The 18,984-nt window shown below is 46.5% G+C and overlaps 1 protein-coding gene across 3 annotated transcripts; it reads right to left on the bottom strand.

The window, feature by feature from the left end:
* Nucleotides 1-11,444: 11,444 nt before the first annotated feature.
* On the bottom strand, nucleotides 11,445-15,735 carry LOC123093075 (F-box protein At5g03100). 3 transcript variants are annotated; one of them, XM_044514967.1, is made up of 4 exons: nucleotides 15,206-15,735; nucleotides 13,025-13,891; nucleotides 12,679-12,834; nucleotides 11,445-11,990 (listed from the first exon to the last, which is right to left on the bottom strand). In XM_044514967.1, the coding sequence occupies exons 1-4, from the start codon at nucleotides 15,320-15,322 to the stop codon at nucleotides 11,970-11,972; spliced, it is 1,161 nt and encodes a 386-aa protein (XP_044370902.1). In that variant the 5' UTR covers nucleotides 15,323-15,735; the 3' UTR covers nucleotides 11,445-11,969. The 3 variants fall into 3 exon arrangements, with proteins under 3 accessions (XP_044370902.1, XP_044370903.1, XP_044370904.1); XM_044514968.1 differs by adding an exon at nucleotides 14,902-15,023 and having other exon boundaries at nucleotides 11,445-12,834; nucleotides 15,206-15,350; XM_044514969.1 differs by lacking the exon at nucleotides 15,206-15,735 and adding an exon at nucleotides 14,791-14,910 and having other exon boundaries at nucleotides 11,445-12,834.
* Nucleotides 15,736-18,984: the final 3,249 nt, after the last annotated feature.

The raw sequence follows: 18,984 nt of genomic DNA, 5'->3' as shown, positions 1-18,984 counted from the left end.
AAGAAGAACTTCAACAGTTCAAGCTGAATAATGTTTGGGAACTTGTCAAGGGTCCTGACCCTCGCAAGCATAACATTATTGGCACCAAATGGATATATCAAAACAAGCAAGATGAGCATGGTCAAGTCGTCAGAAACAAAGCAAGGCTTGTGGCTCAAGGTTATACTCAAGTTGAAGGAATTGACTTTGATGAAACATTTGCTCCTGTAGCTAGGCTTGAAGCTATTCGCATACTACTAGCCTATGCTAACCACCACAACATCTTGCTCTATCAAATGGATGTGAAGAGTGCATTTCTCAACGGCAAGATTGAAGAAAAAGTATATGTCGCTCAACCACCTGGCTTTGAAGATCCAAAACATCCTGATATGGTGTACAAGCTAAATAAAGCACTGTATGGCCTCAAACAAGCTCCTCGCGCCTGGTATGATATGATTAAAGACTTCCTGAAGAGCAAAGGCTTCAAACCTGGATCCCTTGATCCCACACTCTTCACGAATACATATGATGGTGAACTGTTTGTATGCCAAATATATGTGGATGACATTATCTTCGGTTGCACCAACCAGAAGTATAGTGATGAGTTTGGATACATGATGCAAGAACAATATCAGATGTCCATGATGGGAGAGCTCAAGTTCTTCCTTGGTCTTCAAATTCGTCAGCAAAGGAATGGCATCTTTATATCTCAAGAAAAATACCTCCAAGATTATCTGAAGAAGTTTGGAATGCAAGAGTGCAAAGGATACACGACGCCAATGCCAGCCAAACACCACTTGGGTCCCGACGACAATGGTAAAGAGTTCGATCAAAAGGTATACTGCTCCATGATTGGTTCCTTACTTTACCTATGTGCATCTAGGCCAGATATTATGCTTAGTGTTTGCATGTGTGCTCGATTCCAAGCGGCACCAAAGGAATCGCATCACTTAGCTGTGAAGCGAATCCTTCGATATTTGGCTCACACCCCAACACTCGGATTATGGTATCCAAAGGCCTCAAAATTTGATTTAGTTGGATTTTCGGATGCTGATTATGCTGGTGACAAAGTGGATCGCAAGTCTACATCAGGCACATGTCACTTTCTGGGACGATCACTCGTCTGTTGGTCTTCAAAGAAGCAGAACTGTGTGTCACTCTCAACTGCAGAATCTGAATACATTGCTGCTGGATCCTGCTGTGCTCAGCTTCTATGGATGAAGCAAACTCTCAAGGACTAAGGCATCAATATCACACAAGTACCTCTCTTCTGCGACAACGAAAGCGCCATCAAGATTGCCAACAATCCAGTCCAGCACTCGAAGACAAAGCACATTGAAATTCGTCATCATTTTCTCAGGGATCATGTCATGAAGAAATATATTGACATCATTCACGTCAACACTGAAGAGCAACTGGCAGATATCTTCACAAAGCCCTTGGATGAGAAAAGGTTTTGCAAGTTACGGTGTGAGCTAAATATCTTGGAATCCTCAAATGTCCTGTGATCAAGCACACATCATAACACTTATGCATGTTGATGACTTAGATGTGCAGCACACGAAGTAACGTATATCTTCAATCAATGAAGACTTACATTCTGTGTGTGAATACATTAACGTGGAATTTGACTTCGGAGCGCCACGATAATTGTGCGCCGTGTCTGGGTCTAATACTTCCTATACGGTGGGTAACGCAGCCACCAAATTTCTTTGTTTGAAGTGTTTCACTCATGGCGTTATTTCTTGAAGCTATTCGCATTTGATTTGTCTTCAACTTCAACCTATTTTCATGATTTCTTCACTATGATGATTTGGTTGCTGTCTGATATATATATATATATATATATATATATATATATATATATATATATATATATATATATATATATATATATATATCTGTCCTCTACAGCATTCACTTATAGCTATGTCTTCAAGTTGAATCTTTTGAACTAAGTGAATGTGATCGGACCCCAATCTCTCTATGCTTTCTATCTCAAACTCTATCTGTCCAAATCATATGCATTCTATTGAAACTGTCGAATGTCTTCTCTACGTCCTTGTCAGCAGAAGACACAGAGACAAACTTTAAGTCTGTTTTAAATAAGTCATCATTACTGTTGAACTCCGGAGAAGCCGGAACGACTATCCGACAAACCTGGCGGGCGTGGGAACGTGGGATAACTCATAGTATGTTGCATGCGTGCCACATGCCCCTCAGATGTGAACCGCCAGGGGCACCTGCGTAATTGCGCTGCGCCGCACACCTCGTTATAAATACATGTCCCCTGCAGTAAAGAAAATCTTCTTCCACCTCTCCACCTCGTCAAAACCCTAGCGCCACCGCTAGCTCTCGACGACGCCGGCGACGAAGCGCTTAGCTGCCGCGACTTCTCCGACGCCGTCCTCACGCCGGCCGCGAACATCTTCGTCTTCGCCGCCGTTGTAGGTGTCCTCCGTCGCCAAGTTAGGGCATGGTGGACTAAACTGCTCGGCCTCCTTTCCTTCCGTCTAGCAGTTCTTCGAAGCGGTAAATATATCTCTATTTTTACCATCTTTTTGATCTTCAAGATTCATCCTACTTGCCAAAAATGGTTTCTTCCCATACAAAGTTAGATCTATTTTGTCTGCATCTCGTACTGCTTAGAATATTCACTTAAGCTTCATAACTAGTTAGATTCCTCACTTGTACTTATTCACGGATTCGTACAAATCTGGAACCAACTCTCAGCGTATAAGTGAATGTCTTCGCATCATGAGGTCAATGTCTTCAAACCGATTTATCTTCAAAATCTTCTGAGAATGCATATGACCTCTTCCCCTTCCCTCACATCTCTAATGCTGTCACAGGTACATGTCCGTGGGAGAATCCCTTGGTTCTCATAGTCTGCATTCGTTTGCAGAATTCTTACAGCATCAAACCAACTCTCCCGAAGCCAGTTCCTGTCTGTCAACCAAACGCAAGCCTTTGAACGTGAAGCCATTCAGTTTGAAGCTCATGGCTACAGACAAATCAGTCAGGAAGGGCGGCAGACAGCGTCGTGAGGGAACCGCAAAAGATCTGCCTGATGACCTTGCAGAGCTGTACAAGACAGATCCTGAAGAGACTTATAATCAGCGCAAGACACGAATCCAATGGATTCGACGCTATTGGGCTGAACAGTGGTTCAAGTACAATTTCGTCACACAAGAATATGCCGAGAAGAATGCCATCAGAAGCCCTTGGGGTGATATTTTGTTTCGAGGCCTCCCTCCCAAGAACATGGCTGAAGCTATTGCACAAGGTTTCTATCCTTGCATGGTCCATGGACCACAGCCTGAAAATGCTGACCCGACGTCTTTGCTCTGGTGTCGTGATGACAGTCTCTTCAAGCGCAACTTCGAGCAGGCAAAGGCTTCTGCAAAGGAGAACAAGAAGTCATTGGGATTAGACTTCAACCCTGGTCCCTCTGCTCCCCGTGCTGACGGCTCACGTGACGCTGAACCCAATGTCATCGACCCCTTTTCGAACCTTGATGGCCTCATCACTTATATCTTGGTCCAAGGTGCCAAAGTGGATCACTCTGATGATGAGGCTGATTCTGATGAAGCCCCAGCTCCAGCTCCTGCTCCTGCTCCAAAGCCGCAGAAGCTTAAGAAAGTCAAGGCTCCAAAGTCAGCTGCTCCTCCAAAAGCTTCTCGTATGAAGCCGCTGGCCACTGCACCTCCTGAAGCCAGTGCACAGTCTGAGGATCAATCCCGCATCTCCAAGAAGACGGAGAAGAGAAAGAAAAGTGTCAAGAATACTGAACTGACACTAACTCCTGCTACAATTCTGCGTGAAGAGCACATTGATCTGTCAAGTGATGACGATCTTGCAGATGATGCTCTTGAGCAGCTTATCAAGAGCAAAGAAGAAGCAGAAATCTTCAACAACTTGCCTCTCTTTGATGTGGCAATCATCCATCACTTCATTGATGAGTGGTTTGACACACCAAACATCAGCTTTGAAGATCTGCAACTTCCCATTGGCCTCAGCATCTCTTTCAACGGCGCCATTGCTTCTGAGCTAGCTCTAGCTCAGCGGATTGTTGAACTGAAGCACAAAATTGACTATGAGAAGGCTCAGTTCAAGAAGCACATGGCTGCACTCAGCGTTCAAGACGTGAAAAACTTCAAGGTCATGATGCACGACCTCAAAGAAAACTTTCTCAAGAAGCGTGAAGAAGCCAGAGGCTCTCGTGAGCGTATGAAGGCTTTGGCTGACAAGTGTGTGCTTGCCTACAATGAGGCTGAGAAGCGCAAGGCTCTTGGCTGTCCTGGCATCGACCCCAGGATGGCTGCAAAGAAAAAGAAGTCTTCAACTGACCGAGCTGCACCTTCAAGGCAGGAAGAGCCCCGCATAGTCTTCCCAAGCAGCATGACTGGCTCGAAGCCAAAGGTACGGTCAACTGCTTCTGAACAGAAAAAGACGAGGGCTGCCGAGGCTGAAGCCAGAAAAAGGAAAAATCCTGACGCCTCTGATGCTGCTCCCTCCAAGAAGAAGCTAAAGACCAAGAAGAATCGGGCTGCTCCCACAGAGCCCTTGATTGTTGAACCCATCTCTGTGGTTCGTCCCGCGTCTACAACCCAAGAACTTCGAATGACTGTTCATGAGTCTGCTTCCACAGAGGCTCCTGAAGCTGAAGAGATTCCAGCAGGTGATCCCCCCACTGCTGAAGACATTGGTCACCATGACAATGTTGAAGATGATGAAGTTCTTCCTCAAATCGAGTATAATGTGGTATCATCGCCTGTTCGTACGAACAGCGAACTCATCAGCATTGGTCGTCCTCTGACGCCAATTGCTCAGGATGCTTCATGGGCTGATCGCCCGCAACAACAAGACTCCCCCAGTACTCCCCAACAGCAAGTCACTCCCCAACAACAAGTCACTCCCCAACAGCAACACCAAGAAGAAGAGGAAGACTTTGAGGCCCAAGCAACCCCATCTCCAAAGGCGTCGCCAGCATTTCGCAGGCTTCGCAAAGGTCAAAGGCCTCAAGTACCTCTTCCGAGCGTTCCAGAAGGAGAAGTGCACCACCAACCTGTTGCACGTCAAGTGTTTTCAGAAGCCACTCCAACTGTGAATGTCTCTGAGTCTGAAGCTAAAGCTGTTGAAGACAATTCGGCTGCATCAGCCGCTGACACCCAAGAAGAAGAAGAAGAACGTGTCCCTACACCCCCTTTAACTGAAGAAGTCATACCTGATATCAACGTGCCAGTGCCCGACCCTCCAGCTCCTCAAGTGGAGGTTGAAAACAATGAGGCTGCCACCTCCAACACCAATGAAGCCAATGACGTGGTCATGGCTGAAGCCAATGTGGAGCCTGTCCCAACTGCTCCTGAAGCCAATGAAGGAACTGTGCCTGAAGCCAATGAGGCAACTGCTCCCGAAGCATCTATTGTGCAGCCTGAAGCCTCAGTTGCTGCCACTGCTCCAGTTCCGCCACCAAGGCCCTACACAATCGAGCAAGCTTACGACTATGGCGAGCTAGTCACAGTAAGATGGCCCATTCTGGTCCCTCCGCCTCATGCCTCTGGTCCTCAATTCGACTATCATATTGTGCATAGGCCTCCGGTCCAAAAGCCGAAGCCAAGACTGCCAAGGTTTCCAGGCACTGCCACCTCAACTGGCTCCTTCAATGCAAATGGCTTCAAAGCCCACAATACTTTCTTTGACAGTGCTAAGAACCCCTACAAAAGGCCAAGGATCTCATCTGACCAGATCTGGAGCTATCAGCAAAGAAGCTATTACTCCTGTGTTCTGTATGACCAAGGCCGCATTTTCCCTCATATGCGCCTCGACACTGAAGCCATTGCCGGACTGCCGTGCTTAGAAGAAGCACTTGATTGCTTTCATGATGCAGGTCTGCTTGGCTTCGTAACAGACAAAGAGCACTGGAATGAAGAATTAGTGCTACAATTCTTTGCCACACTCCACATCCGCGGCTACAACAGAGATACGAAGACATGGGTTCTCGAGTGGATGACTAGAAATGTCCATCATGAAGCCAAAGCTCTTGACATCATTGAGCTCACAGGCCTACCCACTCCCGGAGAGCTATTTGAACCTGGATGTCATCTCCACCGCGATGCCTTGGAAAGCATATTTCATAAGCCAGAACCCGACATGAGTCAGATGCTGAGCATGATGAAGCCACTGCCACATGACGCTGAATATCCTCAACACTTCTTTGTTGATGACCTTGAGTATCTGCCTCGTACCATATATCACATCATACGGCAAACTCTATGGCCCATAAAAGGGCATTCATCATCTGCAAAGCTTGAAGGAGCAATGAAGACATTGGTCTTCTACATCCTCAATGGCATCAGCTTCAACACGCAAGATTTCTTCATCCGACAATTGGCTGCCTCTGGATCTGATATGTTTGGTCTGAAGTTCTATGCTCCATGGGTCATGCGCCTCATCAAGATGCACTCTGCTATCAACTATCAACCCTCTGCTCGCAATCATCTGATCTTTCTACCAGAGGTTGATATGTCTGTTGAAGCCATATACCCTGAGCCTGCCAAAACACCACTAAGTCTTCAGAATGCAGATCACCACAGCTTCTCTCAACCCATTGAAGGCGTCCAAGCGGTATCTCGTGTCTATCCCCTGGCTGGGAACACACGTCTACCTCATCGTGCACGGACTGAAGCCACTGAGAGCACAATTGGCCAAAGGCCTCGGAAGCGCTCTCGAGTCCTCAACGATCGAGAACTTCTTGTGGCGCTGCATCAAAAGCAAGATAAGCATCACTCCTGGCTAAAGCGTCAAATGCAAAGCCTCTTGGTGGACGTCAATCGCATTCGTAACCTTGCCACCAAGAATGCTTTTGTCACTCACGAGACTTGTCGGAGATCATGGAAGAGTTTAACCCTACTCAGTGCTGAAGCTGATCTTCAAGACGATGGCTTCACTGAACGTTTCAAGTTTGACTCCACTCCTCCACGGAATGCAGTCCTACGGCGAACTCCATCTCTTGAAGACTCTGACTATTCTTCCTCCGCGGCAACGGTCAATGCCAGAGTGATCGATGATGAAGCCGATGCTACTTCACCGCCCCCTACTTCTGCACAAATCGACACTGTGCCAAGCACGTCTGCACCGCCAACCAACAACGACAACCCTGCTGCATCATCTTCTTCAGAAGAGGACGAGTAGATGCTCTATGTCTTCAAACCTTTTTGGTCCTTACTGACAAAAGGGGGAGAATCATATGAGTTTGATAGTCTTCAAGCGGGTTCATAAGGGCAATTGCATTATATTTTGCCTAGTGTTTACAACTCTCGTTTTTGAAACATTTGGTTATTTGAGTTGTAACACTAAACTCGATGGTCGTCTGCTACTTATTTTCTTTACTCTGGTGCGATGATAAATTCCGCATGTGCGACGATAACTTCCGCACTTAGATCATTCTGCAGACGTCCATTTTTCATTATGCATGTCATTCTCTTAGCTATATCATTTCATGCATAATGAATTATCTTCATAAGTTCAAGAGGATCTCCACAAGTACAACCTGCCATGTGCATTTGCATTCCAAAAGCAAACTACTTATATGCACATCTTCAGGGGGAGCCTTTGCCACTTATGAAGACAATTCCCTATCCTTTACAATTTCACATATTTTATCCCCGTTGAAAACTTCAACCAGTTTGTCATCAATCACCAAAAAGGGGGAGATTGTAAGTGCATCTAGTGCCACCCCTAGTTGATTTTGGAGTATTGACGACAAATGTGGTTGAGGGACTAATGCGTTTGTGAGAATTGCAGGATAACGCAGGTAGTGTCCCTCATTGATTCGATTTACCTACCGGAGACGGCCCCTAAAAATGTATGAAGACATTGAAGACAATGGTGGTATGTGAAGATATTCACATTGAAGACTATGACATGAGAAGACATTGAGTGAAGACTATGGAGCGCGAAGACTGTGTTGTTTCGTTGTTTCCTTTTCTTCTTTGTTGAGTCGTAGGAACCACCGTACTGTTAAGTGGGGTCCAAGTGATCATAGTCAGAATGACTGAAGTGATGCTCAACCCAAATCCTATGTCTTCGAGCGAAGATAATGAGAGCAAAACTTATCCAGAGCTAGATGAGTCAGCTTTGCTTGTAGCCCAAGTAAAGTTGTCGTGTGTGTGTTTGAAATCTGACCGTTGGAACATGTGTCAGTTCCTTAGTGACCCAGGGTCATTTCGGACATAACAGGTCGGGTTGCCTAGTGGCTATAAATAGCCCACCCCCTACACCATAAATTGGTGGCTGCTCAGAGTTAGTACACGGCTTTTGTCGTTTGAGAGCAACCCACCTCGAAGCCTTTGAGAGAGAGAAATTCTTGCGAGGACAAAGCCCAAAACACCCAGAGCCAAAGAGTGTTAGGCATCACTGAAGTTTTCCTGTCTGTGTGACCTGAAGACTTATTACACTTGAGGACTGTGAATCCTCCAACCGGATAGGCGTCGCGTTCTGAGCATCCAAGAGTCATTGTGGATTGCCGGTGAACGTCGTCTGTGAAGGTTCGGAAGTCTACCTTGAAGACTTACCGGAGTGATTGGGCAAGGACTGTGTGTCCTTAGCTCAAGGGGAATAAGGTGAAGACGCGGTCTTCTGAGTTAAATCTCAGCCTCCCTAACCAGATGTACAGTTGTCACAGCAATTGGAACTGGTCCAACAAATCCTGTGTCTTCAACAAGTGACTGGTTCTGTCCCTTCCCTCCTTTACCCTAAGTTTGTCTTCGTGAAGTCATTGCTTATATGTCTTATCTATTTGACTTCACTGCTTGACTTCTATTGTTGTTTGGCTTCATACTATCTTCCATCCTGATCCTTACTACATAGCTGCTATTAGTCTTGTCCGTTCACATTATTGCATACTTGACTATGGCTTGCTTGTTGTAGTTATCTTCCGCTGCATATCAACTAGGTCATTTCTGTTGTTTGTCTTCGAAACATCCGTGTTTTGAAGACTTTCATAAAAATCGCCTATTCACCCCCCCCCCCCTCTAGTCGATAACTAGCACTTTCAATCATCATCGTTGTCGCCACCACCATCGCCGTCGGGGATCATGCACGCTCACAGGCAGCACTACTCTAGTAGTAGTGCTTGCCCAGCCAGCTCCTGAGCCACAGCACCCTGTGAACGTCGGCCATGGCAACGAACCCAACACCCCGGGCCTTGTTGTCAAGCAGGTGGCTGAGAGCTGCCATGAGAGCCTCATTGCTGAAGCCACCCTGGGTCATGACAGCGCCATACAGGTCAGGGTGGACGTCGAGGGGCTTGCACTCCCTGATGGTTGTTGCCACCTCCTTCACCGCCTCAATCATGCTGCAGAAGACATTGATCTCCTCCTCCATCAGGCCTCCTCTCTTCCCCTTCCTATCAACGGGGTCAAATGGCTTGTCAAAGGGCTTCACAGCGGGCTTGCTAGGGCCATCAAGGATCTCGACGTCCGGGGTCCCAGGGAAGTCGGGCGTGGGAGAACCAAGAGGCTCCCCCGAGCCCATGGCATGCTTCCCAGTTGCCAGCCCGAAGGAGAAAATGTGTTGCATCTGGTTGTAGTTATGGATGGGTGTGTTGAGGAACTCAGCGTCCCTTGGGTGGTCCTAAGAATGAAACACAAGTGTTGTTAGTTGCGATTAGGAGTAGGCAATGGTGGACACTATGAAAAGGAAGAGGGTTGTGAGCTAACCGCGACATGGCCGGCGTAGTGCTCTGCCTCCAGAACTATGGAGTAAGTGTTCTCATCCCATGAGGCGCCGCTAAGGTCTCTCAGCTTGGACAGTTGGATCCATCGACTTCTCCACTTCCTCAGGTGGTTGAACACCTGAGTGGCAGACACCTCTTGCCCACAAAACTCGAACACCTGCTTCGCAACGGTGTTCAAATGCACCTCCTTGAAGCCCTTGTCAGTCCTAACTCCACTAGAGATGAGCTCACACATCTTGTTCAGCACGAACGTGGACATGAACGGTTGCCGCTTCATGTTGTTCGACCTACTATCCTTCTTTGCATTTGCTGCTGCTAGCTTGAGTGCAGCGGCAGCAGCAGCAGCAATAGTTGGCTCAACGAGCACTATTGGCACATAGAGGGAATCAGACTCGAACACCGCTGAATCAAGTGCCATCTCGGACATAGGCTGCGAGTCCTCGACAAACGATGGAGCAAACTGGCTGTCGGACACGACAAGGGCCTGACTAAGATCTTGCGTCTACGTGGTCATGTCCTACAATCATAGCACGCATAGACAGTGAGCATAGCACACAACATACCGAACAATCCATGAAAGCCGGAGCATACATGTACATGGTTCATCACTATCATAGCAAGCAAATGCTTCATCACTATCATACTAAGCATACATGTACATGGTTCATCACTATCATAGCAAGCACATGACCACCAATAGCTACAAATCACAGATCTGAGCATGATTCAACACAAGCACAAGGTTCAACTTCAAACTCTACTACTAATCTAGCCTACCACATGCTTGAACATCTAGCCCTACCACAAATTGTAACCGTAGCATAGCAACCAACCATATCAGCTCACAGATCAGACCACTAATCAACCATGCATCTAGATCAAACCCTAGTTGCGGCTCAGATCTAGCTAGAAGGAACAGAGAGAAAGAGGGATTGAACTCACAGAGGCCTTGGCTGCAGCTTGAGGACGAGGGGGGCGGTGGTGGAAGATGAACGCCGGCCGGTGAAGGAGCTCTGACGCCGTGGACAGCCGGCCGATGAAGATGCGCCGCTTACCTACTCGTCGGTGCCGATGCGCGTCAGCGGGAAAGCGCGAACGGAGGAAGAATGGTGGCGGGAGTTGGGGCGGTGAGGGAGGGGCTAAATAGGGGGTGGAGCGGCGGGAGATGAGCCGAAATCCTCCCACCGATTTTTCGACGACGCGGGCGAGCTCGCGCCATCTCCCCTGCTCGCACGAGGGGAGAAGCGCGTCGCCCTCCCCTGCCTCGCCCTGGCTAGGCTCGCGAGCTACTGCCGATTTGTGCGTTGCCCTGGGCCAGGCCTGGACGTGCTTTCAGCTTCGTGCGATGCGGGCCACACAGTGAATGCAGAAAATCAAACGGGCCAAATTCTTCTCACCCGGGCCTCATGCGGGCAACCAAACACGTCCTACGCCTCTAGGGTGCCCCCACAGGGACGAGGGATACCGCATGACCCATCGCAGCAAGTGATTGAGTAGCTGAGGCAGACGATGCCCGCATGACCCATCGCAGCAAGCGATTGAGTAGGAGAGGCAGACAGTGCCCCCACAAGGACGAGGGATACGGCATGACCCATCGCAGCAGCACGGAGCGGCAAGCATGGGTCAACAGGATGAAGTCACACACAAAAACAGAGAAGATAAAAAAAATCAGTGGGAGACGAGGCAAAAAAATCAAACAAAAATAAACCAACAAAAACAAATCATGGAATGGAAACTATCAAATCCCACTTTAGGAATAAAGATACTGTAAATAACATCCATAAAAAACAATACTACAATCTCTCCCCGGTGGGACGTCCCATTTACAAGCATAAAAAACAATACTACAATCTCTCCCTGGCGGGACCTCCCATTTACAAGATGGTGAGGATGCCATCCAACCCTCGTCCCCGAAGATGTTCATTGGCCATCCGTCGGCCCCAATGGACCGCATCCTCTTCTACCGCATCACGAGTCAGAACATAGCTCTTCTTTGCCTCGGGATCGATGACCATGTGCTCTAGCGCCATGGCAGTTCGAGCATAATGCAGTGCCAGAATAAACAGGTTGTTGTAGCCGTACACTCCGGTCATCTGTAATGTCTTCAGATGATAGTGTGGCTCACGGGCCGGGGGCAACTCCTATCCGATTCAACACTTCTCCTGTTCTGAGTACGCACACTTCTCCTGTTCTGAGTACACTTCACGGGCCGGGCTCACGACAGTAAACAAAACAAACTTAACAGTTATCACTATTTCATAAAAGCACCTCTCTGGAAATAAAAAAGTCAATTAATGTAGCAAACTAGTAGCTCAGACATCGGAGACATGTAAGCTTTGTGGTTCAAAAATTATTCTTGCTTAATTAGAACAATAACGCCAACTCGCTTTAAACAATCAACCTTATCCTGAAATTACTTGATGCTAAAAAATAGTAATATAATCTAGCATGCTGAGGTACTGCACTACTGTGCATGAGAGAAAATTGAGTGTACATTAATGTCATGTTTCATACTCTCTCCATTCCACAATGTAGTGCGCCCGCGCTTCCCGAGATTCAAGTTTGACCGTAAATTTAACCAACGAGACCGATTGCGGCAGGAGCAAAAATTATACCACTGAATTCGTATTTTTAATATAATTCAGTCGTATAATTTTTGTTCCCGCCGCAGTCGGTCTCGTTGGCTAAATTTACGGTCGAATTCAATGGTATAATTTTTGCTCCGCCGCAGTCAGTCTCGTTGGTTAAATTTACGGTCAAACTTGAATCTCGAGAAGCGTGGGCACACTACATTGTGGAATGGAGGGAGTACCGCTTAACAGTAACTAGGATGCACGATGAAAAAACATATTATGACAGGATATTACAACATAAAGAGAAAAGCCCGATTTTATAACTTATGTTGTTTTGCTCGATCAGATAACTGTAGTACATAAATATCAAAGAGATGGATCACTTACATGCAGTTCAAGACGATTCAAAACTGGGCTTAATTCCAAAAGACAAGCCAAACGAAGAATGCCACTTGTATACTTATCATTTGCAAGTACATCGACGGTCAATATAAGATGCTTCAGGTTGACAAACTTACTAGGGCATTTTGCACATCCAGGCACCTGCATGACATGAACGCACACAACCATGGCAAAATGAAACATGGGATGGTCAGAAAACGAACAACAATTAATTACCATGGATCGACACTAAAAAGGACAAGGCGCATTTTTAGAAGTTGAAAGTACAGCAGTATAACTAACATGCAAGATATTATTTTTTGTTAACATACATATAAAACAAAAGGATCACCTTGGAATCAATTGCAAGTTCCACAGAGAGCTTGGGCACATTCGCCATACCATGATCCGCGAAGGCGTAGTCAAAAAGGTCACTCCTCCATGTTGGCAACTTGATAGTCACCTCCTGTATCTCTAGACATCCATCAATGATAAATGACACTGGGTGGGTCTCCAAGCTGCCAAATATGAAGGTATTAAGGTTCGGAGCTTGCACCTCAAGCTTCTGCACATTGAAGCAGTAGTGCACACACAGGTATCGCAACTGGCGCAACGGTTGGGAAGTAGTCAAGCTGTGGAGGGTGCAACGCACGATGCTAAGCCACTCAAGCATGGAGCACGCTGGCAACAACATGCACTGGATATCTCCAGACACCGAGTCGAGCATGAGCTTTCTAAGGTTTGTGAAGCCACAAAAACCAGGTACTGGGTTTAGGTAGGCAGACATGAGGCACAAAGATCTGACAGCAGGAGCGCCATTGATGAAAAGGTGTATTGGGAAGTTGAACGAATTGTCGTGTTTGCCCCATGACCCTGGTTTGAAATTGAAGACAATGTGCTTCACTCTTGATGTTGCACAAAAGGCGACCCATCTGTCAACATGGGTCTGCACATTTGTATTGATGAGCTTGAACTCGAGCACGAATTTGTCCCTAGCAATGGTGGGATCGAGTTGGCACAATACGCACTCAACATTCCTGATGAAAGCTTCTCGATCTTGTTCCTCTCGGCTCATGGGCATGGGGCAGCACATTGTCTCCCTAGTGAAGACCAGGTCTCTGATACATGATCTCCAGAGATGTCTCCACTGGCTCGACAGTACGCTCATGCGCGCAGCCTCTTTGAAGCTTAACAATGACACAATGTCACTTAAAGTATCCTGCATGAGACAAGAATACAATTTGATCATATGTTTCTTTTTAATGTCTAGTCGTAACAAATGTGTCATGGAACTATATTCCAATTGGTTGGAATTATTAATATTCAGAATACCTAAATATGAAATTATATATGCTTTACATGGAATTGCTATGATTCATGGACTTTATGCTTACTGGAATGTACTTAATGAAATTGTATACTTAAGGAAGTTAATTAATAATGGAGCACACCATATATGTCAACTGGTGAGAAGACTTCCTAGGCACATTGATAATTGGATAATTGGAGGGACCTAGAGCATACGATTAAATTAAAAAACTATGTCAATCTACATGTTAGAAAACAAAACTCATCATGTCGCATTGCTCAAGATGCCTGCTCCCACTCGGATTAAAACCGAGATGCTTGAGCACTGCTTGCTAAGAGCAGCATGTCTACCAATTTCAAAGAACTTCACAAATACTATTTGTCAATTATGTCGTGATAGACAGTGTAGTCTAGATTCTATCTTTTCAAGTTAAGTAAATCATCGCCCTACGATCCCAAAAAATTGAGAATCAATTAATTCCTTTTAGAGAGCGATTCATCCTCTCAACTTACAATTAATGGGATCTACATGCCTCACCCTAAGACTCAAATATGCAATTTGTGAGCGGCACCACAAATAAGTGTGTAGTTGATAGACAACACTCATTATTTCCAACATAAGTGAGCCATCGAAAATGGCTGAAAATAAGTGAATCAGTCGACCAGTAGTAATATGGATCAACATGTATGCATGTTCACTCGCCGGAGGCAGATGGGTATCCTTTATCTTTATATGTGTCTAAGGTGAGGGTGGTGAGGAGTTAATTGAAACTTGATTGTTAATTGCCCCCTTCGAAAAACTGGTCTTACGATATTCCAATTTGACTAATTTGCCCTGGTGCAATTCCCTAAGACTCCAAACACGCAAAGACAGAGAGGAGGGGGCAATCAGCAAGAATCGCCAGAGCCGCTGCGCCCCACCGTCCGTTGCCCGTGCTGCTCCGGCGCGTCCCCGCCCCCCGGCGCGTCCCCGCCCCCAAACCCCTCATCCGCCGCCCTCCATTGCTGCCCCAAGGGAAGGCAAGCTCCTGCCCTTCCGTTTTCTGTGGATTTTGACATGGAGATTAGGGAGAGAGGAGTTGGATCGGCAAAGGGGTTTGATTGTTATATACTAACAGATTTGTTAAAAATTCAAAAGGGGTAGGCGAGCGAACTGGGGAATTAAAATCAATTCTTCCAATTACAAGAATATAGCAAGATGAAGAGCAGAGTAGTGTGTACTCACAAGAGGCAGATGGTGAAGCTGCAGAACACCCTTGTGCCCCCTCCTCGTCCTCTTGTGAGGATTGGATGATGATATTGCTATGCCCCCACAATCTGCGGCGCCGGCGGCTGATTTCATTATGTTCCACCGGGGGCTCTGGCGGCGGCGGAGGGGCGGAGCGGCGGGCGGATGGCTAGGGTTTCTATTCTTTTTGTTTTTGTTCGGTGATGAAAGGGCTAGGGATTATATGACAGATTTTGTATTTTTAGGGGTGATTATATGACAGCTGGAGGCAGCCCGTAAAGAAAGAAGCAGGCCCAGGCCCAGATTCGTCCGAAGTGCCGCAGCTTCAGCGCCGTGCGCCAGCTTCCGTGGAGAAGCTGCACCTACCGCTGCCCACGAGGGGGCGACGGTGGGGATGATGGCTGCGAATGGTGAGATGGCCTACGATGGTGAGATGGCCGACGGGACGAGCTGCGGCACGCGGGAGAAGAGGGAGGCGGAGCGCGCTGGTGGCGAATCGGGAGGGAGGGGATTGCATGGACACCGTGTCTGTCTCCTGCAGATTTATGCGTCCCTCTCCTCGCGAGCGTATCGTTGCTGCCGTATGGCATGGTGGTGATGGAGTGCGCCTCATGTATCGCCCAAGATACAATTTTATTCGATGAACTCATGACGAGGTAGAACCGTATTTCGAACGCAAGCAAAGGGATATCATTACAACATACTCCATCTGTAAAGAAAAGAGATCTAAACGCTCTTATACGCTCTTATATGCGTTTAGGAGATCTAAACGCTTTTATATTTCTTTACGGAGGAAGTACCATTTAATGAATAGATGAAAATTTTTATCTTTATCTTTACCTAATATTAAAGGGAGGAGACTTTTCATAATTCTCCATACGTCATTCTTTTATATCCGTTGATTTTATGTTAATTATAAAGATTGACGGATGAGATTTAAAAATAAATTTACACACATGTAATAAGGAAAACAAAAAAAAACAGACATTGCGGAACAAAGTCTGCACGTTTGGCTACATGAGAAAAAAAGGAAAAATATACGCTGCACGTCACGCTTGATGAAAAACAAAGAAAAACTATCTTTTAGTATATTGGATCCACTTCCTAGCCCCGATTACATGTCCCAAAACCGCCCCCATCTTAACTCCTGGCTTTTTTTTATTGTGAAGATACACCTATGACTCTTGTTGCGGCACGAGATGAAAAAACTCCCGATATTTTCCTCTTGCAGTCGCCGTCCCCTGTGCCCTCCCTCCGACACCTGCGTGCAGGCACTAGCGCTCACGCGTTGCGGCCCTTCTCCATGCCGTGAGCTTCGAGGAGGTCGGGACTGAAGTTGGATTCCTCCTCCTCCTCCTTCCCTAGACATGGCTAGGTGGGATCCTGCCGGACATCATGTCATCATCGTCCTCCTCCTCTTCTCTCCAGTACACTGCCACAAGGATCCTCCTCCCATGGCTCGGGAACTCGGGTTCTACTGGACATGGCCGAGGTCCTCCCCGGCGCTAGTGAGGTGGCCATAGTCGGGTGAGGTTTGCGCTAGATGCATTGCTGTCATGGTGGAGCGGTTGACAGCGAGCATGGACTCCGACCACGGAGGGGTTCCTCCCCGAGCACGACCAACAGCTGGAAGGTGGACACGGTCTAGTCCCTCATGGGGCCGCCGTTTGGACCGGTCACCGGCGAACCGGACCGAGGCACCCAACGGTCTTCTTTTCCTGTACCGACTGACAAGGCTAAATCTCGGTCAGGACCAGACCAACCTGCACGGGGTAGTCGGGGTCAACGCCATGGTCGCCGTGTGCAGCATGCGTGCATGTGCCCCTACGCGGGGTGGTCGGGTCGCCATGTGCAGCGCGTGCATGCGTGTGTGCCGCCGCTCGCCGTTACTGTCGTGCGTGTTCAGCGGGCGGACTACATCCTGTCAGACCCAACTCAAACTAGGAGAATGCTCGTGCGTTGCCACGGGCTTTTTAGTTGTTCGTTTTGATTGCATATATAAACATGTATTGTTGTATATAACTCGGTGAACTTTTAGTCCCTTCCACAACATCGTGTCAACACCCTTATTGATGGATTCTTTTTGAACATCGGCATAATACATCTCCATCACTCTCATACTCTACAAAAATAAACATATAAAAATACACTTTTTTGTGTTATCATGTGCAAAAAATATAAAAAGAAGAACAATTATTTGTATTCATCTCTTCCAATTGTATGAGACTCAATAAGTTTTCAGTCCATCCATCATAAAGCTTTTTCAATCGATATTTTGAAAGCATCATCTAAAGCCATCAATTTTTATCTATATTCTATAAAAGTGAATATATATATATATATACACCTATAAACCCATATATAATATATATTCATTTTCCCTCAAAAAAATCATTGGCCATCTGCTCACTTCAAGCAGGTGACCTTTTTTGTCGGAGTGAGTGGCATCGTGTTTTTTTAGTACAGTGAGTCGCATCCCAGTTTCAGTAAACTATAGACTCACCAGGTAATCACTTGTTGGTCATTATGTTTCAGAAATGACTTGCTAGAGTATGTGATATTTTTTGCTATGTAAAAGATGTGACATTACTTTCCCTCATAGAAAATAATTGCTTTTCCCTAAGAAAAGGAAACAACTTCTTCGTTTCTTCCCATCTTAAAAAAATAGTCCACTCTTTGACTCTCATCGCATGGCACACCGCTCACACTCACATCTCGTTACCCTAGCCTGCTCTCTTCGCCACATCGTGGTGCTGCCATCTCTCCCCTCCACGGCATCTCACTGCCGCCTCCCCACAATGCCACATCATTCAGCCCGCACTTTCCTTTCACCATTGTCTCTTCTTCCCTCCATGGCATCCCCCCCCCCCTCTTCTCGGCATCCCAGGCCGATTCCCGGTGCAAGGAATGCACACTATGGTAGCTGAGGGCGACGAGCAATATGTGCTTTTGCTGCCATGATATACGACATGATATATATATATCCGAAAATGATATATAGCATGCGATTTCTTGCTTCATTTTTTATTTAAAAAATATTGTCGAGATATGTGCCCGTGAGTTGCCAAACTTCATTGGGACAAATCCTGAAGAGAAACGGCCAAACTTTATTGGGACAAATCATGAAGAGAATCAATAACCAGTGCCCTGCACCGCCTCGCTCTCCATGGAAACTATCGGTTTGCAGAATTGGAGTGCGGTGACGACCTACTACGGCACATCTTCACTCATGATCAGCCTGCTGCCATCTATGGAGTTGTACACTATCTCTTGAAACGTGGTGTGAATATATCAGAAGGGGGGAACAAGAATTAGCTTAGATTCAAAATGCTAATACAATCTTGTATATAGTATAGCCCAATTTCTAACTATTCTATGTAGCATACTGCAGTACGAGGAGACACGATATAACGATCCCACAATCATACATCGATTTACACAATGAGAGGTTCAAGCCCGAGCCCAAAGTAGAAAGACATGTAGTTATGCATCTCCAACCACTACGCAGGTCTCCAAAAACCATTCCCTGATGTTGTGCAAGCACCAATTGGCCGTAGTGAGGTGGATCCTGTTGGATACACTCTTCCACAACCAAGCATAATAGCTTCCTCCGTTCCTAAAAATAAGTATTTTCAGATATTCCAATATAGACTACGTACCGTATGTAGTCTATATTGGAATCTCTGAAAATACTTATATTTCGGACGGAGGGAGTATGTATCAAGAGCAACATTTTAAGTCAACAGCTCGTGTAATCTACCATAGAACCATTTGAT

This window comes from Triticum aestivum, chromosome 4B, assembly GCF_018294505.1.
Source record: "Triticum aestivum cultivar Chinese Spring chromosome 4B, IWGSC CS RefSeq v2.1, whole genome shotgun sequence".
Classification (NCBI taxonomy): domain Eukaryota; kingdom Viridiplantae; phylum Streptophyta; class Magnoliopsida; order Poales; family Poaceae; genus Triticum; species Triticum aestivum.
The sequence above is the reverse complement of the archived record's forward strand: the minus strand, read 5'-3'. Positions and strand labels throughout refer to the sequence as shown.

Coding starts and splice junctions, on each gene's coding strand:
- LOC123093075 (XM_044514967.1), bottom strand. CDS start 15,322: ATGAAATCAGCCGCCGGCGCCGCAGATTGTGGGGGCATAGCAATATCA. Junction 13,892..15,205: donor AGCTTCACCATCTGCCTCTT/GTGAGTACACAC, acceptor TGTCTCATGCAG/GATACTTTAAGTGACATTGT. Junction 11,991..12,678: donor TGAATCGTCTTGAACTGCAT/GTAAGTGATCCA, acceptor TTTTATTTCCAG/AGAGGTGCTTTTATGAAATA.